A 27,434-nucleotide genomic window follows, 5' to 3' on the forward strand; every position below is an offset into this window, starting at 1 on the left:
GGTACAGAACTGATGAGTTCTTCCCTTCCTTAAGTTCCCTCCAATGTACGTTTGCCCTCTCCCCTATGCTCCTTGCTGTTTCGATTACATATGTCATTGTCTTATTTCTGCATGGTCCCTCTGTACATCTTATACTATAGACCACATTTCTGGTTTTGCAGTCCGTTTGTGGGCTAAATCTACATACGATACAGTTCCTATCAGTGCAGGGGGTTCTACTGAAAGGGTATGTTCTACTGATAAGGGATTTAATAGGGTTGCCTGGCCTTTCAACAACCTTAATTCTTAGCTTAAGTTTGTCTAGGGCCCTTCTAAAGCGGTACGCCAGTTCGCCTCTAGGGGTGGTGTCGACGAACATGACGCTCTGGTACTTGTGGCTATCGTACCATGAGCTTGCCTTCCCTATTTTCTTCTTAGTCCTTTCTATGGTGTTCCATGATTTGCTCCTATAGAGTGGGCAAATCCCATTCCTATCGTTGCGTTTGATTGTTTCAAACTTCTTCATAGCTCCTTTGTATACCCTGATCCTTTCTTTATGGCTGTAACCTGAGAACTGCATGCAGTGGACGAAATGTTGTATATGTCTCTTTAATTCTGTAGGGTCGCACATGCAGGAAACATTTCGCATTACTCTGACGAGGTCTGCCATCATTATGTTGAATTTGGCATTGTCCGCAATAGCCGAGTTCCGGTATTCTTTACCTCCGCCCCGTTATCTTTCACATACAGGTACATACATAAATACGCACACACACACACACACACACACACACACATTATTTTCATATACGCCTATATAATTGTGCGCGCGCACCCGCCTCTTTCTCTTTAACAAAAAATATATAAAATAATATTACGGAAATTAACGAACAACCAGCGACAAATGCGAGTAACAAACAACAACACGACAGTAGTCAAAGCAATACGTATTGAGAGGCATTTTCTTATCTTCAATTATTTGTGTGTTTCCTTACAAACTGAAAAATGATCATCACACCAAAACTCAATGTTTTAGTTTCAGTAGTTAGTATACATTTTGCATGTAAGTATCCCAGTACATTTTTACACAATGCGCATTTGGTACTTGTTGTTTTTCTGATCGTTGAGTTTATTACTGTTATGGTTAATATGTTGTTATTCAGTCACAGGTGAAACTTCACTGAATAGAAATATCATCCAAGGCGGCGAGCTGGCAGAAACGTTAGCACGCTGGACGAGATGCTTAGCGGTATTTCGTCTGCCTTTACGTTCTGAATTCAAATTCCGCCGAGGTCGACTTTGCCTTTCATCCTTTCATCCTTTCATCCTTTCGTAAGTACAAGTTACGCACTGGGGTCGATGTAATTGATTTAATCCATTTTGTCTGTCCTTGTTTGTCCCCTCTATGTATAGCCCCTTGTGGGCAATAAAGAAATAAGAAATATCATCTAAAAATTCATTACCACATTGTTCTTTCTCTCAGGTGTTGAATACAAAAGTTAGTTTTATGTAATACACCTTTCCGTTTCTAATACCAAAGGGTGTAATTGCTTGATTTCCATCAAGTTGACAAACAACATAGAAACCCGTTATATATTCGTGGATAGATCGCACCATTGTATAGGGAGCACAAGTGGATAGGTCGTACCAGTTGATAGGTCGCATCCTTAGTTTGGGGTTGTTAACGTAGATGTTTGCGGTTGACTCGTAGATAGGTCGCAGAGTAATTTGGTGAGTTACATTGGCCTCTTTATAACGTAAGTATAGCTAATATTTGTTAAATATTATCAAATATTCACCTTTATTTCTAAACTTTATTTGCAAATATAAAAATATTTTTGCGGCAGGGACTTTATGAAAGGTCGGGTCTTTAAATCAGCTCATCGCGAATTACAATATTAAAAAAGTAGTAGTTAAAATTTAAAAAGTTGTGTGCGTGCGCGCGTGAAGAAACTTACACAGAAGTTTTGTATCAAAATTGGACTTAAGCCGTGATTGTTGATACCCTAAGAACCGTGTCTGCGCGCGTGTATGTATAGGGGTGGAGAAGGGGTCGGTGTGAGCTCGCAAGAAAATCATTTATGGAAGTCTACACTTAAATGTTGTATTAGAATATTGAAAACGTGCTATTTTTTTTTTGTAAAATCGTAACTTCCTCTATCGAAAACAGGAATCCGAAGAAAATTTTGGAAAAAAAAAAAAAAAAATTAAGGTGATGGAGTGCTTATACTTTACCTCCGCCATTACATGTATGTATGTATGCATGTAAGTAAATATGTATGTATGTATGTACACACATGTATGTATGTAAATATGTACGTATGTATGTATGTACGTTTGTATGTATGTATGCATGTATGTATGTATGTACGTATGTATGTATGTATGTATGTATGTATGTAAATATGTATGTACGTATGTATGTATTTATGTATGTATGCATGTATGTATGTAAATATGTATGTATGTACGTATGTATGTATGTATGTATGTATGCATGTATGTATGTAATTATGTATGTATGTATGTATGTATGTATGTAAATATGTACGTATGTATGTACGTACGTATGTATGTATGTATGTATGTATGTATGTATGTATGTATGTTGTATGTTGTATGCATGTATCTACATGTATATGTACTAGCGGGGCCCATGAATATTTCGCGGAATTAATAGTAAACCTATTGGGTCGTTCCTGAAAACTTTTCCAAAAAGTCTGAAAGCGTTGCCTGTGCTGTGTCTGAATCAAAGGGTAGCCACTCATCTGCTATTCATTGAAAAATGAAGGAAATCAGTATTTCACATTCAAATAATGACCATTTTTACACTCACCTTTATGTACCTAGTTGTCTCTGGAATCAAAAATATTTTGAGAAAGGCAAAAAGCATTATACTGAAGGAGGAGGATTTTGTCAGCTATGCAGTGTCAAAAGTTAAACTTGAAGCACGACATGAAGACGATTGAAAGTAGTGACGAGTTAACAAGAATCAAGCGAAAACTAATCCTAAATCATTACCTATTGATAGAAAAAGAAATTCTGGTCATTTTCAACTATAGTAGTTTTGCTGTGCAAAAACATTATGGAAAGTTTTCCCCCGATAAAAAACAACACAAATGTCAAATAAGTCGCAAGTTCGATCATACAGAAGGGTTTTTGTTTGCTTAATGGTTCAAGGGAAGTAAGCAAAAGTCTAATCAATCAAGGGAGGTAAGCAAAAGGTTTTCCAGTTATCCGCTCGTTACAACCAAGAAAATCAATGTTATTTATGCCAGGTTTAAAGTGGATTAAAAAAACAAAAATCTGACTGATTGTCTAGAGTTGGGAGAAACACACACAAAAACAAATGCGCCAGAGGAAGAATATCCACCCGTTTTCAAAGATTTCTTGTGGCCTCGCCAGTTATACAAATTACATTTGTCACAAAAACCTATACAGCCTATATTTAGGCCTCGCAGAGCAGTTCTGTATGCAGTCCAATCCAAGGTTGACAGAGAGTTAGACCGTCTGGTACAATTAGACATAATGAAACCTCAGTTCTGTATGCAGTCCAATCCAAGGTTGACAGAGAGTTAGACCGTCTGGTACAATTAGACATAATGAAACCTGTCAACTATTCAACTTGGGCAGCACTAGTATTGGTGGCTAGCAAAGCAAACGGTTCTATTCGCTTTTATGCAGATTTTTCGATTCGATTAGAAGACCATTCCAACCTACTGATTCCTGAAGACATTTTCAGCAAGCTTAATGGTGGTCGTTACTTCACAAAAATAGATCTGGCTTATGCTTACTTACAAATTGAAGTTGATGATAAATTCAAAACAACTGTTAAAATTTAATCCTCACAGAGGTCTTTACCAATATTCGAAATGAAAAACGGCTCCAGCTATATTTCAACAAGTAATGGATTCAACGACCGCAGACATATCTGAAGTTCCAACTTATTTGGACGATATTATAGTGACTGGTTCAATGAATGAAGAATTGTTTCATCGATTGGATACTCTTTCCCATAAAATGAATTCATTTGGTTTTCAAGTAAAAGAAAATAAATGCAATTTTATATGACATCAATAAAATATCTTTGATTTATTATAAACAAAAACAGTTGTAAAACAGCCCCAACAAACGTAGAAGCAATTCTGAAAATGTCAGTTCCATCAGATGTTAAGCGACTGAGATCATTCTTGGGCTCCTTAGCTATTAATGTATGTTCCTACCTTCCATGCATCGTTTGAGTGAACCTTTAAACCATCTGCTTCAGAAAGATACAAAAATACAAAGTCTTTGAAGAGGCGAAAGAATTATTGCAATTCTAATTTATTACTAACTCATTATGACTCGAAATTGGAAATAACAGTGGCTGCAGATGCATTGGATTATGGTATCGGAGCTGTCATATCTCATGTATTACCAGATGATACTGAAAAGGCAACTGCACGCGCTGCTCGTACCCTGAGTAAAGCGGTAAGACACTGCGGTCAAATTGAAAAAGAAGTATTAGTTCTTAGGTTTGGAGTTAAAAGATTTTACAAAATGTTGCACGGAAGATCTTTTTTTTTTTATTTACCAATGATAAATCCTTTGTATCTATTTTCGGTTCGGAAAAAAGTGCGTTCTAGTTTATACAGCAAATCATTTACAAAGATGAGCAACAATGATACTGGGGTATAACTTTCAACTCAAATAGAAGGCAATGAGTGAATCTGATAAAGCTGATGCATTATCATATCTCCTGGTGAATCGAAAAGTTAGACAACAAAAATGTTGTTATTGCTTCCATGTCTGTGGAAAAGACGTGCAAAATGTTTTATTTACCGTAACAGATATGGTTCCGGAAGCAACAAGAGATGATTCTACCTTGAATTTAGTTTGTAGATATCAACGAACAGGTTGGCTAAAAAAAACAAAAAAAAAAAACCAGTCAGAAGATCTGAAAGTGTTTTTCCAACGGTAAGAGGCTTTATCATCAGTGAATGATTGTACTATTCCTAAGAAATTACAAAATCTTGATTTATAACAGTTACATATGGTCCACCAAGGTATAAATCGTATGAAATCTCTTGCTAGGATTTATGTGTCCAAGCCTAACATTGACAAATACTTAGAAGAAGTAGTACTTGTCATAGATGTGTGCAGGCAAGAAAGACACTTAGAAGGTCTGATTGGCAACCACGGCTAGTACCCAAAAAGCTATGGACCAGGGTTCGCATTGATTTTGATGGTCCTACAAATGGTAAATATTTTTTATTACGTAATGGATACTGTTTCTTAGTGGCGTGAAATTTTCATAATCACTGCTATTTCAACTTCATCCATAATTCACTAGCTAAAGCAAGTATGCAGTCATTTTGGTTTTCCAGAAATCCTAGTTTCAGATATTGGACCTCAGTTTATGTAGTCAAGTTTCCCTTGAAGAGGAATCTCTTGCAGAACTTGTGATTGGGTGACAAATTCAACTAATTATGAAGAATATTTTGCTACATAATTGTAGAAAAAAAGCAAAGCGAATTTAATTGATCAATTCAATGGCAATTAATAAAGGTAAGTTTAGTTTGGACGCCATGTATAGTTAAAAAGCGATGTGGAAAATCTATGAGGTTTAAGTGGATAATTAAATCTAATTCCGAATAAGAGAGATACCCCTGAATATTTTGCAGGAAGAATTCAGTTTACCTTCATCACAAGAATATACGCAAAAGAAAGATTTCCGAAGTCAACTCAAACAAAATTCAACATGAGTACGCCAGAAGCCAAACTATTATTTTAGGCCAGCACAAAAATTCTGGCAGTTGAATTTAATTTTTTTTGTTGATGGGGGATTGGTTAGGGATAAGACGACCCGACCAATAACTTTTTAGCACATAAACGTGGGGTTCAACTTGTCGCGTCTCTGGAAGTCAGTTCCTTTTCCATGTATGCGTGCACGAACTTTATACTGTACTTAACAGAATATAACTACGCGCGCGCGCGCGCGCACACACACACACACACACACACACACACACACAGAGAAACACACATATAATCATTATATCATTATATTAGAGGAAAAATTTAAAAAAAACCAAGGCAGAACGAGTATCTCAAGTCATTTAGAATAATAAACTAATTAGAGTAAGATGAATTTGAAGTTTTTCAGCTGTTTCTGAGTTAACCCAAATGGTTGGTTAGCACGTCTGTGTACTGGGTATTCCATCATCCGAGACAAAGTATGAATATTTTAGACGGAAAATTCATAGATTACAAGGAATAAAATTCGCAGTGTATAAGAAATAAAATAGAAGAATAAAGAGTAAAAGTAGTTAGAAGAATATAGGCAGGAGAATAATGTTCACAACTCACCTTTTCCACAAGATATGGATGTTGGTCGGTGCTTCCATGAAGGAACAGGTTTTTAGTGAAAATCGCAGGTAAATCTCGGCAGTATTTTGTCTCTGATGACGGTATAACCAGTGCACGGACATGCTAACCAACTATTTGGCTTATCCCAGAAACGGCTGTAAGACTTCAAATTCACCTTACCCTAATTAAATTATTTTAGATTATTTGAGAAGCTCGTTCTGCTTTGCTTTCGAATTTTCCTCCAATATAATATATACCTTGTATAACGGAACCCTAAATCGGATCCCTAGATCCAGGCTTAGTTGTGATCTTGGAACCTAACAGTCGATCAACTATAGCACTTACCTAACTTAACTATTCGTTTAGATCATAAGTGAACTAAATCTATCATATTCTTTGTGCGTGTGTGCTTATATATACATATATAAATATATATATGTATATGTATATATATATGTATATATATATATATATATATATATATATATATATATATATATATATACACACACACTCACATACACATTAAGATTTATGAATAAGGCGTTTAAATGGTAAGCCACCATGTCGGGTGATATATATATATATATACATAAATAATACACACACATATATATTATTTTATATATATATATATATATATATATATATATATATATATATATATATATATATATATATATATATATATATGTTATAGATAGAAATGGCAAGTACATGCGCCTATATGTATATACTTATCCACCCTTACTTGAAACACACACATGCTCACCCAACCATTCGCCAAAAAATATATACATATTCGCATACACGCTCGCACACAGAGACACACGCGCACAAAAAAGGTTCATACACACGTCTATATACGCACATACTCGCATGCACGCACACACACACGTGTAATATACGCACATACCCGCACACGTCTATATACGTCTATACGCACATGCACACGTCTGTATACGCACACGCGCCCGTCTATATACGCACATGCGCATGTGCGTATATAGACGTGTGTATGAACCTTATTCCTTTGTGCGCGCGTGTATATGTGCGTATATAGACGTGTGCGGGTATGTGCGTATATTAGACATGTGTGTGCTTGCATGCGAGTATGTGCGTATATAGACGTGTTTTACGCTTATTGCTTATGTTTTACATTTTTTTGCACATTTTTCTGTATTTTGCTTTTAGCCCTGTTTTTTCTTGTGCATGTGCGTATATAGACGTGTGTATGAACCTTTTTTTGTGCGCGTGTGTCTGTGTGTGCAAGCGTGTATGCGAATATGTATATATTTTTTGGCGAATGTTTGGGTGAGCATGTGTGTGTTTCAAGTGAGGGTGCATGAGTATATACATATAGGCGCATGTACGTGAGTGAGGGAGAGCATGTGTATGTATGGACATTAGCGCTTACACTACACGATTACTATGAACATTTTTACTCCCACACCTTTAGACCCTCCCCTTACTTAGCGGTCATTCTAATAGCTCTTTTGTCTTAATACCGGTCAACCACACAGTAATTTCCCATTGTTTTAACGGTCATTTTCATAGCATTTTTTCGATGGCCTGATAACTGAAGAGATGCCGGTGTGAGTTTCCGCCCCTACATCCGAAACTCGGAGTTTTATCATGGCTACCGAATAATTGTCACATATTATATTTACACACACATATATATATAATACAAATAATAAATGAGTATATGCATATATACGTACGTGTATGTACATACTTACATCTACCTGTATATATAGATGCATATCTGGGTACAGGACATTGCAAACAAAGCGTAGACAAAATGATAACGAGTACAGAAAACACACAGGCCATATAGAGAACATCTCCTTCATCAGCTGCCACCATTCTAACACAGGCGTAGATAGATAGATAGATAGATAGATAGATAGATAGATAGATAGATAGATAGATAGGTTTCTTTATTAGCCACACAGGGCTCAACACAGAGTGGACAAAATACAAATGTAGAGTTTTTCTTTTCGAGGGGGTCGAAAACAAAGCAGAAAAAAAACAAAAGTGGGGACAACGATGAAAAAAAAACATCGCAAAACGTTTGGGGTATTTACGAAAAATACGAAATAATACAAAAAATTCCCAATAAATGGGGAGGTTATCCGTGGAAAGAAAAACCTCGATACTCCATTTCTTCCCCAGGTGACATGATTCTGATAAGGCCAAATTGATCAGGGCCCCACCCATGCCAGGTTCCTTAACTACCCTCTCTATGATGTAGCGCATCAGATGGAGGTTGTCATGGGTGCTCCGGCCCGGCACGGCGCACGTCTGCTCCGTGCCGACCAGTTTCTCGATGACAAGCGCCAACCGCTTGGCTAACACCTTGGCCAAAATTTTCATGTCTGCATTGAGCAGAGTGATGAGCCTAAAGTTATCTATGGCGTCCCCCTTGTTTGGATCTTTCTTCAGCAGCGTTACCGCTCCTCGGCTCACAAAACCGGGAATGCTCCCGTTCTGCTGCCAGTTGCAGTACACGGCCGCCAAGACTTCTCCAAACAAGTCTGGCATACAGTTGTAAAGCTCGTAGGGCAGACCATCCAAACCCGGAGATTTGTCTGTCGAGCAACACGCCATCGCGTCCCTCACCTCCTCCGCCGTGATGACCCCTTCGCAGCACTCCACCTCTCTTGCCGAGAGTCGTGGCAAGCTGTGCAGGTAGGCACTAAAGTCCACCCTGCCTTCTCGCTCGCCACTCCTCCCGAACAGTCGGGCAAAATGCCGCTGAAACGCCTCGCACATCTTGCTCGGCTCGAGCAATTCGCGCCCCTGTTCGTCTACCAGAGACCGGATGGTGGCTCTGTTACCCCGCTGCGCCTCCGCCACCCGGGCCTCTCGTGCAGCTCCAACACCTTCATTCCTCAGAGCACGCATCCTTGTCCTGACAGCACACCCTTCGTGTTTAGCATTGAAGTGTTGGTCGAGGGCCAACCTCGCCGCTAAAACGTCGGATGCGATGCCACTTCGCAATGCCTCTTCTAACTTTATCACTAGCTCCTCCTCTACTCTGTTCCTCTCTACAGCTAGTGCCCTGCTATACCTTATTGCTTCCGCCCTTACTGCTCTCTTGAGGGCAAACCACCATTTGTTGTTGACGATGGCTCCCGTCAAAGCCCTCTTTACTAACGTGCTAATCCGGTCTCTGAAAACCTGTCTCGACGGGAAAGACGCGTTTAGTTTCCAGTAACCGGGACCCTGCCTATGTGCCTTATCTAAGTCTAGCGTACACGTCACAAGTTTGTGATCCGTGTAGCTGACTATGTGGAACTGTGGACATCCTAAACTATCTCTATCTCTTGTCCTACACACTATCCTATCTAGATACGATCTCGACGACCCAATGCGGTTGCTCCAAGTCCACGTTGGCACATTTGGGTGGTCGAGTCGGTACCTGTCAGACAACTGGAAGCGTCTGAGCAGGTCTATGAGGCCTTTGCATCCCCTTCTAGTTTTGTCACTCCCCACGTAGTCTAGATGCGTGTCCAAGGTAGCATTCCAATCCCCCACTAAAAGTAAGGGACGAGACGTTCCCAGGAATACTTCTAGACGTCGAAAGAAGTCTGACCGACCTGTTAAAGGAGGCACATAAACTGCCAGCAACCGAAAAGCGCCTCCATCGCTGCCGTCCACATCTAGGACAACCAGTCTACCCTCCGGGTCCGTAAATATCGTCTTTACTTGGAGATCCAGACTCTTGCGAAAAAGAACCGCCGTGCCACTACCGCCCATCCTCGGCAGACAGGGAGAAAAATAAATGTTAAACTGTCCGCCAAACATGGACTTTAGGGCCCGCGGTTCATGGAGTCTGGTCTCACTAATGGCTATGATATCCAAATTGTGTGACTTGATGTCATTTAAGAGGTACCCTTGTTTCCAAGGGGACCCTAAGCCACGCACATTCACACAACCAATCTTCACCATGATTCTATTTATACGTGTGCTTTAAAGCACAAAACAAAAGAACAGAATGTTACTTACCGTTAGAAAGTTTTGTTTCCTCCTTGGATTTTTCACCAAGGAGGCTATTGTACAATTTCTTGCACAAATATTTCTGGAATCTCCCTACCGAGTTGGGGTAGAGGGATTTTATTGTGTTGTGTAATGCTGGTGTTACATGAATAATTTTAATGTGTTTTGGCGGTGTTGTACGTGGGTGGTTGTTGGTTTTGATATCGTTATTTGTGATGTTTGTTTTAGAGTTGATGTAATTCATCAACTCTGTGTTTGTACTGTCTATTGCTGTTAGCATTGTTTTTTTTATATTACTATTGATGTTAGTAGTATTTTCGGGAGATGTGAATCTCCCTGCTTTGTGTTTGCATTTTGTTTTGTTTTCTTCTTACTGCGCTTCCTCTTTCCTTTCGTAACTATTTTCCACTCCTCCCCACTCTCTTCATCGGATGATGGGAGATCTGAGGAGTCAGAAAGAGGTAACGGCAAATTTTGTGCGTCTGTGTGTGTTTCTATGAATGTTTGTGTTGCTGTTTTTATTGATGTTGGCTGCTTGTTATTTGTGTGTGGTGTATGTGATATGGGGGAGGGAGAGGCAGTCTTGGAATTTTCTTTTTTTTCTTCTGTTTTTGCAGTTTCTGTTGTCTTTTCTGTTGTGGTTATTGCTGATATTTCTGTTGTTGTTTTTTGTGTTGCTGGTGGTGTTGGTAGTAAGGTTTTTCTGTTGGGGGTATTTGGTAGTTGCTTCTGTTGTTGTTGTTGTTGTTGTTGTTGTTTTTGTTGTTGTTGTTTTTGTTTAGCGGCCAGAGGGCAGTCCTTTTTCAGATGTGCTTCGCTGTTGCATAGGTAACAGCGAGGTCGCCTGCCCTCTACCACCACATACAGCTTGTGGTCCTCTGCCAATCTAATGTTTGGAGGAATTTTCTGTGAAGCCTCCTCCGTGATGTGGAGAAGGATTTCCAGATTTTTCCCTCCCCAGTTCTTTTCCTCTCCGACCGTAATCTCCAAAATATTTGCCTCCTCCATTTCCAGGCACACGGCCGATATCAGCCATTGAGTGTCCACCTCTGATGGCACATTTTTTATCATAACTTTGGTTACTCTCTGTCCTAGATAACTCGGTATCATTACCAAGTCATCTGTGCGGAGAGAGAGTGTCGAAAATTGTTTAGCTAAATTTTCATCCAGAAATCTCACTTGCACCGTTCCAAATTTTCTTCCCCAGGTGACATGATTCTGATAAGGCCAAATTTTTCTAAGACAAACTTCAATTTTATCTGTGCTAACATTTTCTACACGTCTGGTTTTTGTGTTTACCAGTTTATAAATGATGCACTTTTTGTTTTTCATTTCTATAATATCTTTTGGTATGTTTATTCTGACATCATCTCCTTCTTTCGTAAGAAGGGATTTTGTGTCTTTTATTTGTTTTTGTGTGAATGTCACTATTGTTCTTTTTTCCTTTAGAGCATTTGTGAAATTTGTTTTTGTTGTGCTGGCGGACATGTTCTTCTGGATATTTTTGTTTATGTTGGTGTATGTACTGCCTGGTTCAAAGGTGGTGGTAGTGGCAGCAGAGTTTGTTGAACAGGTGATGGTGTCATTGCTGACGGTCGATAACTTTACGTCCTTGTTGTTGCTGTTGTTGTTGTTGTTGTTGTTGTTGTCGTTGTTGTTGTTGTTGTTGTTGTTGTTGTTGTCGTTGTTGTTGGTGGTGGTGATGATGGCGTCAGCAGCAATGGTGCTTACGTCAGAGACATTTGTGACGGTTTTTACGCATGGTTTTGTAACCTTGGTTACAGTTTTGTTTTTGTTGTTGGTGTTGGTGGTGGTGAGAGGGCTGTTAGTAGCTGTACTCACAGTCTTTGTGACGTTTACAGCAACTGCGTTCCTGTCACTGTATGAGCACGCGCTATTCTGTTCTTTTTTCTCTTCTGGCATCTGAAGCCTCGGGAAATGCTTGTCAAAAGAACAAGACAAGCGTTCCAAAATTATGTTTCTCGACATTTTTCAAATGTCAAGAAGGAAATTTTTGTATTTTGCTAGGGCCGAAACTGCCCCTGGGGGTCAATTCCTGCCCTTGAAAATACACACAAATGAAGCCTAGGTGCTTCGCAACAAAATTATTTAAAAATTCCAACAAAATGTGGACAATAAAAGGCCAAATAAACGTTTACCTTCGCAGCCGATGTGACAGCACGTCCGTGAGAAGAGATAGATAGATAAATAGATAGATAGATCATAAACTGACAGCTGAGCTGAAGTGAACTGAAAAAGAAAAAAAATTAATGATCTTGAATGTCAAATAATTTAGACTGAGCCTTGTTAGTGATAAGTATAGTGGCGGTGGGCGGCCGTTAAATGATGATAGTGGTGGATATTGTTTAATGGAGGTAGCAGTGGTGGTTGGACAGCAAAAAATGTAGTTTCTAATGTTTTAAAAATGTCTTATAGCTCTTGATGCATGCGTTTTATTGCAATTAAATTTTGCTTGCTAAGTCGAAGCATATTTGTTTAGAAAATAGAGATGACGATAGACAATGTAAACTAAGAAGAGGAAGACAAGAAAGTTTGAGATTAATCGTTTTTGTAGTTTTGTCTTCGAAATAGCATATTCTGATTTGTTAAAACTTTACAAATATACTCTCCAAGAGGAGGATCAAGACTCATTCCCGAACTATTGACTCATGAAGCCAGTTTCTCGGAGTCTGTGGTATATACATCGCATCCTGGACAGAACACCGCTCCGTCGCAGAATTATTCATTTTTGCTAGCTGAGTGAACTGGAACCATGTGAAATGAAGTGTTTCGCTCAAGAACACAATGCTTCACCAGTCCAGGAATCAAAAACACAGTGCCATGCAGCAAAATAATAATTAAAGATAATGTCTTCAGTTTTGTTCCATGGTTTGTAGTGTTTATTTCTTGACACAAAGCAAAAAATATTAGATAACTCACAAAGTACTAGGCATAAGAATATAGCTTTTCAAAAAAGTTGTTTCTTGAGCATGCATCTCCAATGCTACCTGTGTGGATTTTTATACCATCTCAAGAATCAATTATTTCAGAAAAATATACAATTTTGTCTTACAATTTTTTAAATAATTCTGCAAGTTCCACGAGTACTGCTAGTAGTTATTTATGTAAGAGTGTCATCTAGAAAAATTGAAATAATTTGAGATAGGTAAATATGATGAGTGAAACAGTCTTATTGAAAACAAATGAAGAATAACTTATTTTCTGTGTGCTAATGATATGCATTTTTGTAATACATAATTGGCATTCATGCTTTAAAAAAATTTTTGCAATACATTATTTGTAATACATAATTATAATACATAATATATTTTTTAGATTTTTGTAATACATAATTGGCTTTTATGTTCTTTTTAGATATAAGTTTTGCTCTTCAACAGTCGTACTTCGATAAAAGAACATTGCTATTAAAACATACCAATGTGACTTATATAAAAAGACCAAAGTATTCAAAAGTTCCAGGTGAGTATTATGATAAACCACGACCTTACAAACACAACTTCAAAAGACTTATCAATGAACCAGATCTCTGTTCTAGGCATGAACGGATTTTACTTCTCTATATTGTTAGAACCTTTCACACCAACTTTGTTCGTCGGGAAATACTAAGAGAAGTATTCCAGGATATTCCGCATGATCCTTATTCAAAAAATATAATTATTAGACATGTTTTCATATTTGGTAAAACAAAAAATTCTACATTAGAATCCTTAATTCAGAACGAGAGTAAAAAGTATAGAGATATCATTCAGGAAGATTTTACGGAATCCTACACTAATCTTGGATTAAAAACAATAATGGCGTGGAAATGGAGTGTAGAATTTTGTGGTAACGCTGATTATGTCATGGTCATGAACGATGAACTTTTTGTAGACCAATACAAATTGGTGCCTTATCTCCATTATCAGTTGCTTCAATCAACACGTAAAGATCGTTTTGTAGCCTGTTTCAGACAGGAAGGGCCAGGAGATTTACAATACTTTCTCAAAGTTAAACGTGTTCCTCAGAATATTATTTACAAAGGAAAACGCTATCCCCGATTTTGTAATGGTGTGGGTTATGTGGCACATATTTTTCTAATTAATAAACTGTATATTGCTGCATTGGACAACCATGTTTTTATGCCTGATGATGCTTGGAATGGAGTTTTAGCAGAAAAATTGAATATATATGTACCTTTCATAAATACGTTTTATGAATTTTTCAATCCTATTCAGAAATTTTCTTCACCTAATTATGCGTCAAGTCCACTAATGTTTGCAGTAACTGATAAGAGAAGCAATAGGAATCACGAGGAAGAGATAGAAAAAAAACTTTTAACCATTTTGGCTAATCGCAGAGCCAAGAACCAAGAAGAAATTTTGTATATTGAACATACTACAGACAAAATATCTTATATTCTTGTAATATCTTATATTACAGTAATAATCCTATGTTTTGTAGTTTGCAAAAGAAAAAGATTGTTTTCGAAGGTGCTCAATTATATATTTCAAAATTTATGTGAGTGTTATTGAATAAAATTTATAAATACAATTCATAAAATATGTATTATCGGAAACTAGAAAGGATTCTCATACATTTTGTAATTAATTCTCAAATCTTCTTTTGTTTCTTTTTTTTTAAATATTATATCACTGAAATATCTTTCTCTCTTTAATTAGGCATTGTAATTATGAATGCAAGACTGTAATAACGGATACATTTCAAAAAAGATTTATTAATAAACAGAAGAATAGACTAAGCATGTATTTTTATTGCTGTTAAGACCCAGACCAGCGTCCATTAAGTAGGCGTATAAAATGAGATATTCACACCCACGTTAATCTAGATAATTTCTTGTGCATTGCACATTTAGAATTATGTTATCCAATGCATACTTCCTCTTTATTTTAAGCATTAAAATGTAATTCGAGGGTGATTTCGCTACTATTTCTAACATGTCGAACAACTACACAGAATCTCTTTCGTCGCCTCACATTTTATCATATATCTCGATCTGTAGGATTGAATTTGGTCTTTAACATCGCTTAAGAATATTATAAAATCTGGACGTAACATTTTGTGCTTTAGCATGGCTCCTTTTGTTTTATCACTCAGTATTTACAACTGAAATTTACATATATGTTTGTGAAGCTGGATTGATAAAAACGTATTATATAGCTGTCTAACATGCCTTAAATTAACATCACAGCATATTTTGCAAAACAGACATCAGTCACTATTTTCAACAGATGATGAACAGTAAATTTTCAGCCAAGATCCCCATGTGCATTCCGTTTACAGTGCCTTGCTAAAGCATTCTTTCATATGGTTTTGATAGGAGCGTTCAGCCAGTCGAGGACTTTCAGGACAGTTGTAGATTAGAAGTTTGTTGTAGCGTGGATTCAAATCGTATCCTTGTTGACGCAGAGCAGTTTTTTATGCATTAACAAAACAAGCAAAAATAAAAAGAAACACGCCTTATACGCCGATAAATATGGTGTTTATGTGTGTGCGTGTGTGCCTCAATCATTAATCTGTGGCTGTCACTGCCTTGAAAAAGTTTTAGTCGAATGAATCGCGCCAGTATGTATTTTTTTCAGCCTGGTACTTATTCAATCAGCCTATTTTTGCTGAACCCGTAAGTTACTGAGACATAGACAAACCAACATTGGTAGTAAAGTGGTGGTCGTCGTGGTTATGGTGGTGGTGGTGGTTATGGTGGTGGTGGTGGTTATGGTGGTGGTGGTGGTTATGGTGGTGGTGGGGACAAACACAGTCACAAAAACACACTCATATCTATCTATCTATCTATCTATCTATCTATCTATCTATCTATCTATATGTGTGTGTATGTGTATGTATATATGTATGTATACGACACGCTACTTTCAGTTTCCGTCTACAAAATCCACTCATAAGACTTTGACCGGCTCGTAGCTATTGTAGAAGACACCTGCCCAAGATGCCACGCAGGGGACTGTACCCGGAATCATGTGGTTGGGAAGCAAGCTTCTTACCATAGAGTCACACCTGTATCACCCCTGTATATGTACACACAAAGACACACACACATATATATATATACACGCACACACTTACATGCACACATATGTAGTAGTAGTAGTAGTAGTAGTAGTAGTAAAATCGATAATAAAGGACACAGTTAATTTGGCGTCAGGGAATGGAGAATCCTCCGTTTCGAGACAGTGTCCTTCTTTGCTGCAGGGGAAAATGTGAAAGAAGAGAAATAAATGAGAAAAAAACTGTACATCACACGCGCGTGTACACATACACTACATCCCATATATATGTCAGTAAAAGGTGGGGTTGTTCCGAGAACCTCATTTACGTCCTTACATGCGCAGGTTGCCAACACAATTATATCGGACAAACGACCCCCTTTTACGCAGAAGAGTAGCAGTCCATAAAGAACAGATAAATCTCCCACAATACCGTCAAATTCCACTCAGTGGCCACATAGACTCTTGCGCGAGAAATAAAAATCCCAAATTTCTCATTTTCCCTCTATCAATGTAAAGACAGAATCTCTATACAAGAAAGAATCAACAAGGAGAATCTTTTTATTGAAAAATTTCAAACACTTCTCAATATGCAAACTACACGGTGCCCGTATTCTTTTTTCTAACCTACCTCATTAAATCTAAGAACAGACATAAACATCCTGCTGACAAAGAATCCAGCATTCCAATTAAAGAGTACAAAACCCACAGAATGATCTCCCCTTATCCACAGGAACTTGAATACTACTACCCCATTTCCTGTTTGACACATAAACATCGAGCCTTCTTGAAAAAACACTACACAGAAACACATGCATCCTAACCCTTCCAACAAGTTTTTCCAAGGAAAATTAGTGAACTTCAAAAGCTTAAAGACATTATGATGTATTGGTATATTTATTTTTTTATATATTTATTATTCTTTGAAAAATTTTCTTTTTGTCCTTATCTTGAAAATTTGCCATGCAATGAAAGCCGGTTTGAAATCCATTTGAAATCCTTACACCCATTTATATTAAAATATGCTTTCAGTTGAGCATTCTGCCTTATTATTATTTTTTCCTTTCCTATATATATATATATATATATATATATATATATATAAATGGAGTTAAAAGCAGGTGTTATTCAAATCTTTATATTTCCGACGTATGTTTCGAAGAAAACATTAGTATTATTCTAGAAGGAATAAAATGCAGTAAAACAATGCAATCTGCATGTATGATGAAGGGAACGCTGGTACGTTATTTAAAAAAAAACACGTTAATATATATAACGTCAAAGGCAATTTATAGAAAGCGAAGGAGGAGGAAGAAAGAAAATAGCAGAAAATTAAAAGTGGAGAAATATAGAGCGATAGGTGAATAGGAATAAAGGTTAAAGGCTTGGAAATAGACAGTTAAAGGTCAAATTTTATAGACTGGTAGAAATCACTTATAGGAACTAAAAGTATGTTTTTGCCAATGTTTGCAACGATAAACGCGTTCTTTAAACGTGTTTACAAGAGGATTCTGTGAGAACAGAATGAAATACATTTCATCGTTACAGAGCGAACAAAAAGATTTAGCTTTACCATACGGAAATGATTTAGATAGAATATTCCATTCCAAATCAAATTGTTTATTATGTTCCTTTAGAGACCAAATTAATTTACTAAACCCAATATTGTTACGTTTATTGATATGTCTAAATGTAGAGTTATGAGTAGATATTCATTTGGACAACTGAGATGAAGAACTACCTATATAGAACTGGAAGTAATTTTGTATTGATAAATGAAGTTTCTAGTCTTAGAATTACTGCTAAGGAAACGAATGGGATTGCTATTATTATCTAAAGAGTGGTTAGTGTTAATAATATCAATGTTACTATTTTCATTAAAAGGATTTGTATTTAACAACTTATTATTATGCGAAGAGATGATTTCTGAATGGGTTTTGGTGTTTGAAAACCTATCCTGATTCGGTGTGAATTAATAATCGAATAATATTTTGAATTTTGGGGGAAATTATTATCTATAGTTTCACGAAACTGGTAAGGGAGTTTGGATTTGATCTGGTTACCGTATGGAATTATCAACCAAACAGTTTTTCTAGGACATGCCTTATTATTAGGGTAATTATCTTTAAAAGCCCTCGATGTACATTTATAACGAAAAAGGGGTCTTAAAGAACGGTTATCTCCCTTACGCTGCAGAATTACATTACTCGATTTAGTGTTATTCGAACTAAAATTTATATTGTTAATATTATGACTTGATTTCATGTCCTGATCAATAGAGGTAGAATTAATGTCAGTAGGGTTAATATAGGTAATTTTTTTCTTTATAGCCTACTTTAAGTAAAGCAGAGTTATAAAATTCGGCTTTATCGTTGAAGGTATCAACATTAGCAGATTATCTAGAAAGTCAAAGTATGTACACACACACAAACAAACATATATGTATGTATATGTATGTATGTATGTATGTATGTATGTATGTATGTATGTATGTATGTATGTATGTATGTATGTATATATATATATATATATATATATATATATATATATATATATATATATATATATATATATATGTATGTATATATATATATATATATATATATATATATATATATATATATATATATATATATATATATATATATATATATATATATATATATATATATATATATATATATAAGCGGTTTCCGTAGACCCCGATCAACTTGTGTTTTGCTGTCTGACCTCAGACAGAGGCGGTCTTTTCGGTCAACTTCAGTCAAATTAGTGTTGTGGCACTTGATCAACGACAATGTTTGCCACAGGCTCTATTTTCAGTGGGTAAATCCGCTTATCATCATCTGGATTAATAAGCTGCATATCTCTAAAACGTAGAAATATCTATATCATAGTTTCATTCATCAATAGACTTTTGTATCAATATAAACTTTTATGCATTACCAACTACCCAGCCAGTCAATCAACCAACCTATCAACCACCTTTTCTACACCGTTGCTTTCTACTGTAACTTGTCGTGAAAGTAACAACCACAACATTATAACTAAAGATGAAGTGAGATATGATGAGAAAAACATTAAAGAAATAAAATATTTAGATTTAAATTTTATTTTAATTCTTGAAGTGATATTAAATTAAAACGACGTTTTGTGAATTTGTTTCTAATAGGAAAGCTACGATAAACCAAGCTACCATAAGTTATCTCCGTTATTCTTGTTCCTTTTCTTTTTTAGTTGCCATGTCCAGAATGTCACTGCCACAATGTTTTTTTTCTGCAACAGTTCCATTTCCTGATAATTAATGCTTTTTTTAAATTTCTTTATTGCCCACAAGGGGCTAAACATAGAGAGCACAATTAATTAATGCTTGTTTCTTCCAACCAAATCGTCAAGCTTGACATCCGTATCATCCTTCTCCTTCCTCTGCTCCTTTTCCCTTCAATCTTTCTGGTTATCGATAAATTCTCAAGCCCTCTTTCCTCATAAAAAAAAAAAACAAGAAATTTCATTTGTTTGGCCCTTATCTCACGAAGTAGTTTCCTATGTACCGCAGCCCAAATCATAATTTTTTCATTAGTCACTTTGACCATGCTACCCTCAATATTCTCCTTAAGATCCACATTTCACAGCTATCCTAGCACTTTCTCATCCCTAATGTTATAAATCATGCTTCACTTCCATACATTAACACAAGGAAGATATAAAAGTTTAATACATGAATCTTGGTCTTGATGCTCAGAGTATGGTTTCTCAAGAGTTTCTACAGTTTTAAGAAAGCAGATTTTGCCAACACTATTCGTCTTTCGATTTCCTTCCCACGTCTTGCATCTTCTATGATCAAAGTTTTAATTTTGTTGAAGGATGATACCTTCTTAATGATTTGATTATTCACTTTCAATATGTACTTTGAACTTTCCTTCTTTGTGATCACCATACACTCTATCTTGCAATATATGAACAGACTCTTCCTCTCACTTTCTCTGACCATTACATCAAGAAGTCTCTGAAGTTTCTTATACGATTCTGTAAGTAAGACTGTGTCATCTGCATATCTTATGTTTATGATGTTTCTACCTCCTACTCTAAGATATTTTTCCTCTCTCTGGTTCTCTTATGATCAATTCGCTATAGTAACTGAAGAGATCTGGTGATATACATCATACATCCTTTCATTATGCTAGTGTATTCAATGTATTATCCATCCAATTTTATCAATGCTGATGGGTTCCAGTTCAGGCCCTTCAAGATTCGGAGGTCTTTCATCTGCAGATCAATGTTACTAAGTTCTTCAAATAGCATGTCATGTCTTAGTTTGTCGAAGGCTTTTGTGTAATATTTGAAACACACGAAGGCGTCCTTTTGCATCTCCACCGTCCGCTCTGTTACCATTCTCAATATAAAAATAGCATTCCTAGTACCAGCTCCCTTTACAGAGCTAAGTTGTTCAATTCCAATCTTGGGTATTATTCTGCTTCTTGCCCGCAGAGGTAAAATTTTCAGAATGATCTTTGTAACATGGCTCATGAGAAAAGTTGTGCGATTTTCACAGTCTACAGCTCTTGATTTCTTCAGGAGTGCAGTAAAGACGGGTTTATTCAAATATTCTGGAAAGTTCCCATCATCATAGGTCTTATTTATTATATCTGTCAGTTTTCTAATTCCATATTCCTCTAATGCTTCTATCATCGCAGCGATAATTCTTTCTGGCCCGGCAGCTTTGCTTTTTCTCATCATTTTGACGGGCTGCTTGTACTTCAGATGGCAAGATCTTTAGATCCGCAGTAGTGTCAAGAAAACTAGGCAAGATTGCTCTCTCATCATCAGATAAATTTCTTATATACTATGTCAATCCATTCAAAATGTCAGTCTTCTCAACCATCATCCTTTGCTCAGATACATCAGGAATTTGAGCATCCTGATTTTCTGTCAGAGATCTCATTTACCTTCTGATGTATTTTTCTTCACACACTATTCATTCACCCAGGTCTCTCTAGCCTCGATCCACTTCATTTAATCAGTCTATTTAGCTCCCTATACTTTTTAGATTTCATCTTCTTGATTCGTCACTATCTCATCATTAAAAGGATCTCCTCAATCATCCATTTCTTTTTGATTTTATTCGTTGCTGTTGTAGAGAGAGTTTATGCCGCCTTTAAATAGGCCTATCTATGCCCTGCACTGGGAACCAGAAGTGCAGCACAGGTGTGTCAACAGATGATCTTTGAGTGAAGGACAACAGCAGATCTTGATTAAGTGGCGGGCGTTTCGGTGACCCTAGATGCAGCCATCATGCTGCGGTGGAGAAGGCAACGTGGAATCATTTCACTACTTTACAATTCCCAAGAATGGTCACGAATAGTCGCAATTCAATGTTGGAGATAATGGCGTGAAGGAGGCTTGTCTGCCTAATGAGGATGGCTTCTCGCTCAATAGGGTATCCCATGAGCGGCTAGTGGGTCAACATCTTGAGCATAAATGAAACAAGTTGGCCGAATAATAGTGACTCCGTCATCAATGATATGAAGATGATTTATGCAGGTAGGGGCAAATGATAAAGGAGTAGGACTACTGTTAGATCCTGATATGCAAAACGTGTCCTTGGATACAGAACAGTAAGGAAAAAAGTCCTGCTTGATTAAACTGCAAGGACACCCATTTAACATTTCCATCATAGTTGTTTATGCACGCACAGCAGATATTACAGGAATGGCGATTAATGCCTTCTATGAGACCATAGAAGAAGCCAAATCTCTGCGCAAGTCAGATGTAATTAATAACATCATGGGAGATCTGAATGCAAAGGTGGGTCGTGGATAGGATGGCAACGCAATGGTATGTATAGAATTAGCGAAAAGAAATGAGCGAGGTGAGATGAATATGGTTGTGTGAGACAAAGAATATGATCATTATGAACACATGGATTGAGGAGCACCCAAGGAGCCGACCAAAGCCTGGTGAGTGGATTTGGTAGACGGAAACTGAAAGAAGGCCGAAATATATATGTATATGTATATATATATGTGTGTGTGTGTGCTTGTGTGTCTGTGTTTGTCCCCCCCAACATCGCTTGACAACCGATGGTGGTGTGTTTACGTCCTCGTAACTTAGCGGTTCAGCAAAAGAAACCGATGGAATAAGTACTAGGCTTACAAAGAATAAGTCCTGGGGTCGATTGGCTCGACTAAAGGCGGTGCTCCAGCATGGCCGCAGTCAAATGACTGAAACAAGTAAAAAAGTAAAAGAGTATATATATATATATATATATATATATATATATATATGTATCTCTTTTTTTCCCCTCGTACTTCCTCTCTTTCTCTTTTCCTTTCGTTGCTCACCTATTCTTCTACTTCCTCCCTTTGTTTCTCCCTCTACCACTCTCTCTCTTCCCCTCGTTCTTCCTCTTTACTACTACGTATCTCGCTTTACCCCTCTCGTTCCTCCTCTGTTACTACTACGTATCTCTTTTTTCCCCCTCGTACTTCCTCTCTTTCTCTTTTCCTCTCGTTGCTCACCTATTCTTCTACTTCCTCCCTTTGTTTCTCCCTCTGCCACTCGCTCTCTTCCCCTTACACCGGCATGGTCACATGCTTCCGGTCAATAATCCTTTTCTTCCTTGGCTGTCGCCGAGCAAACACACGAACCATTTCGTCCCTACTTTCAAGTTCGTGCCTCACAGCGTTCATACACAAACAATTTTTCTCGTCTGGCCGTAAAGCCTTTTCCGTTTGTTTTCTTGTCTTGTTTTTTGTCCGCCACAACATTCCTCCATGGCAAGATTTAATTTGTGTATACAAATTTAATTTGCGGTCCATGGGAAGAGCTGTTTTAACGATGCGTCCTGCCTAGCTCTTCGAAACGCCGGTGTTAAAACGGAGGTAGCTGATGAAGTAGAATGTTCTCTATGTGGCTTGTGTGTTTTATCGTCTCTGTTTTGTTTGCAATGTCCTGTACCCAGATATGCACCTATACATACAGGTGGATGTCGGTATGCACATACCTGTACGTATATATGCATATACTCATTTACTATTTGTTTATATATATATATATATATATATATATATATATATATATATACGTACATACAAAAACACAACCATAAAAAAAAGCAGATTTTCACGATATGAAAGTACCAGCTACTGATTGTCATACTATGACGGAGACATCTGATCGATCTTTACCAATACAGTATAACAGGGGTATAATATACTAAAATAGATTGAAATAATCAAATCTGATAATGCAAAACGAAACATATGGTAAACGCTTAAATAAAAAAGGTATTTACACAAACACCATGAAGTGTTTTAGTCAAACGGTCGCAGTTAAATGACTGAAACGAATGAAACAATAAGAGAATATATTATTTTTGTCATTTGACTATGGTCATGCTGGAGCACCACCTTTTAACCGAAGAAATCTACCCCTGGACATATTCTTTGTAAGCCTTGTACTTATTCTATCAGGGTCTTTTGTCGAACAGCTAAGTTACGGTGACGTAAAGACACCAATATCTGTTGTCAAGCGATGGCGGGAGGACAGACACAGGCACAAACGCACCAATACACACACACACACACACACACACACACACACACACACACACACACACACACACACACACACATATATATATATATGACGGGCTTCTTTCAGTTTCCGTCTACCAAATCCACTCATAAGGCTTTGGTCGGTCCGAGGCTATAGTAGAAGATGCGGATCTTTTTTAAAACGGGGGCCACATTTTTCATTAATGTTTTACGTAGTGTTTTTGGTACCGAAAGACTTTCAAACTTCGTATACTTATCTATTTTGTGTTATAGAACAGAAAAATATTTTTGTATTCGAATTTATTTCATGTAAAAAATTGTCTTATTTCGATAATTTCAACCAATCACTGACGTCCATTCAGCCGATATACATTAAGTGCCGACTACATAAACAAACGATTCTTCGTTTTATTTGCTTTTTTCATTTTAAATTTGCTTTAACCCTAACCCTAACCCTAACCCTAGGGTTAGGGTTAGGGTTAAAGTTAGGGTTAGGGTTAGGGTTAATTGTTTCAGAATCGTTTGTTTATGTAGTCGGCGCTTAATGTATATCGGCTGAATGAACGTCAGTGATTGGTTGAAATTACAGAAATACGACAACTTTAACATGGAATAATTTATGGATTTCTTTTTTTTTTAAGAAGACTAAGAGAAAAAGATGTTTTATATGACACATTCTACCAGTGTTCCAAGTTTCAAAGTGTTTCGTTAATGAAAAATGTGGCCCCCGTTTTAAAAAAGATCCGAAGATGCCCAAGATGCCACGCAGTGGGACTGAACCCGGAACACATGTGTGTGCACATCTGTGTGCACGTGTGCGTGCGTGTGTGTGTGTGCGTGCGTGCGTGCGTGCGTGAGTACACGCGTGCGTGAGTACGCGCGTGCGTGCGTGTATTTATTATCGTTTGTTTATATTTCAAGTTATATATAAAATCAGTTTAACTGAAGGATGACTCAAAATTTTGTATTAGAATATGTATTTATTAAACTTTACAATAAAATGCTAACAGTGACTTCGAATTTTCGGCTAGCTAGCCGTCATTAGTGATCTAATCACGGCTGATATCCGAAATAGATAATCAAACAGACAAACTAAGAGAACACAAGACAATTCGATATGCATAATATCGTTACAAATAAAACTATATTTCACAGTCTCGTGATAAGGGAGATAACTTATGATAGCTAGCTTTGTAACAGTTTTATCGGAAACAAATTCGTAATTTTTTTAATGATTCAGTTTTAATTTGATTCAATTAAGAAGGTTAAGATATAATTAGATTTTAATAAGTTTATTTCTTTAACTTTTTTAACAAACTTCTTCCTTTTTATTTCTTTTGTATTTGCTCCAGTTATTGCATTGCAGCCATGCTAGAACACCACCTTGAGGGGTTTTAGTCGAAACAAATCGACACCAGGACTTATTTCTTAAGCTTAGTACTTATTCCATCGGTCCGTTTGCCGATTCGCTAGGTTACGGGGACGTAAACACACCAGCACCATTTGTAGCGCCAAGCAGTGATAAAGAATAAAATAACTTTAGGTTAGTTAAAATATGTTTGTGACAATATTTAACTTCTTCAATGAGAAATGCCGAAGAAGGACATTAACTCATTTATTCTTTGATGATATACAAGGAAGTGTATATATGTGTGTGTGTGTGTGTGTGTGTGTGTGTGTGTGTGTGTGTGTGTGTGTATGTATATATATATATATATATATATATATATATATATATATATATATATATATACATATACATACACGCACATACACACACATACATACATACATACATACATACATACATACATACATACGTACATATATACGCATACGACAGGTTTCTTTCAGTTTCCATCTGCCAAATCCACTCACAAGACTTTGGTTGGTCTGAGACTATAAGTTTATATTAGATGACCTTTCTTCAATGTACCACGTCGTGGAGTTGAACCCTGTGTCATGTTGTTAGGAAGCAAACTTCTTACGACACAGTTACAATTTACTCGTTGCATGTTATGGTGTGGTTGTACCATTTACTATCAGTCAAAGCAGAAAGTAACATTGAAGAAATATGCAACTTAAAGATAATATTCCTAAATCATGATAAGTGAGTGAACTCAATTGCAAACAACTTTGATAAGAGGTTCCTCTAGCAAACAAAGTCGGTGATATAGTGTCTCAACATTTATTTAACTATGTTGATTTTACCGCTTCTACCTGAAATAGGACACTAACGCTCTTGTTGATCTCGGTTCACATACACTGTATTGATGATCATCGAAGTAGGAAAAAGGCTCAAGCGTTTCCATTAATTTTTAGATGTTACAAGACCTCAATAGTCAGAATACTGCACCTAAAATTGAAACTAGTAAACTGTTATATTATGCCCTTTGTCCTCTACGAGACAGAAACGTGGACAATGTACAGAGCAATAGAAAAGAAGATAAATGTCTTTGTGATACGGATTTTCGTAAATTGAGCAGAATAAGCTAGAAAGACAGAGTAACAAACGCTGCAGTATTAGAAAAGCTGGGATTCCAAAGACACTTATTGTCGAAAATCAGGTCCACAAAGATATCATATTTTGGACATTCAATGCACTACGAGACAATGCCCAAGACCGATTGGGACGGACGTATAGAGAGGAAGAGAGCAAGAGGCCATCAACTGTGGACTGATGATATCAAAGAATGGACTGGAAACAAGAACTTAGCTGATTGTATGCATACAGCATAACACAGAGGGAAATGGAAAGTCTTCATAAGCCGACCTCTCGACAGACTGGACATATGGCTGATGAAGAGTGAGTAACTTGAATACAGAACACTTTGACACTATTTGAGAAAAAAGGATGACTTAAGAGAAGGATTAAACATTAAACATCAAATAGACGTACATAGATACATAGATTTACGTACATGCATACATACATAGATTTACGTACATGCATACATACATACATTTACGTACATGCATACATACATACATTTACGTACATGCATACATACATTAAGATTTTTAATTTACCGAATCATTTTCGCTCATAGAAAATACAAGTTTTATTTCAACTTACGTATATCTTCATATCGTATTTTCCGACAAACAAATCACACAGTATACAATGTTAACATGTAGTGTAAACATTTAAACATAGTCACTATTTTCCAAATCCCACTGCATTTGCATACAATTTTTATGTCCTCCGAAGTCGTCTTGGTGTAGAAGTCGGACTACAATTTTTAGCTGTAAAGTTTGGTCCGTAATATTTGATTTGTATGCCAGGAAATATGATGTATGTGTTTATATTTCCCTCTGTTTGTGTGTACAGGTTAAACACCTGAAATATCTTATAAATTTTTGCAGTTCCACTTAATACTGAACAAGATTATGGTGTTTTAATTGGGAACAAGAATTACGCTACGTTTTAAGACTGAAGTTACATTTTTATTTCAACTACTTGCTAGTTTTAAATATTGATATTTAATGATAAGAATCCAATTGAATATTACATCAAATTATTAAG

At 36.8% G+C, this 27,434-nt stretch overlaps 1 protein-coding gene across 1 annotated transcript; it reads left to right on the forward strand.

Moving 5' to 3' along the window:
* The first annotated feature begins 749 nt into the window (after window positions 1-749).
* Window positions 750-17,389, forward strand: LOC106882831 (beta-1,3-galactosyltransferase 1). Its single transcript, XM_014933622.3, has 2 exons — window positions 750-1,042; window positions 13,708-17,389. Exons 1-2 carry the CDS (start codon window positions 985-987, stop codon window positions 14,862-14,864), a joined length of 1,215 nt encoding a protein of 404 aa, XP_014789108.1. The 5' UTR covers window positions 750-984; the 3' UTR covers window positions 14,865-17,389.
* Window positions 17,390-27,434: the final 10,045 nt, after the last annotated feature.

This window comes from Octopus bimaculoides, chromosome 7 (assembly GCF_046866305.1).
Source record: "Octopus bimaculoides isolate indiv1 chromosome 7, ASM4686630v1, whole genome shotgun sequence".
NCBI classification, from domain to species: domain Eukaryota; kingdom Metazoa; phylum Mollusca; class Cephalopoda; order Octopoda; family Octopodidae; genus Octopus; species Octopus bimaculoides.

Coding starts and splice junctions, on each gene's coding strand:
- LOC106882831 (XM_014933622.3), top strand. CDS start 985: ATGATCATCACACCAAAACTCAATGTTTTAGTTTCAGTAGTTAGTATA. Junction 1,043..13,707: donor AGTTAGTATACATTTTGCAT/GTAAGTATCCCA, acceptor TGTTCTTTTTAG/ATATAAGTTTTGCTCTTCAA.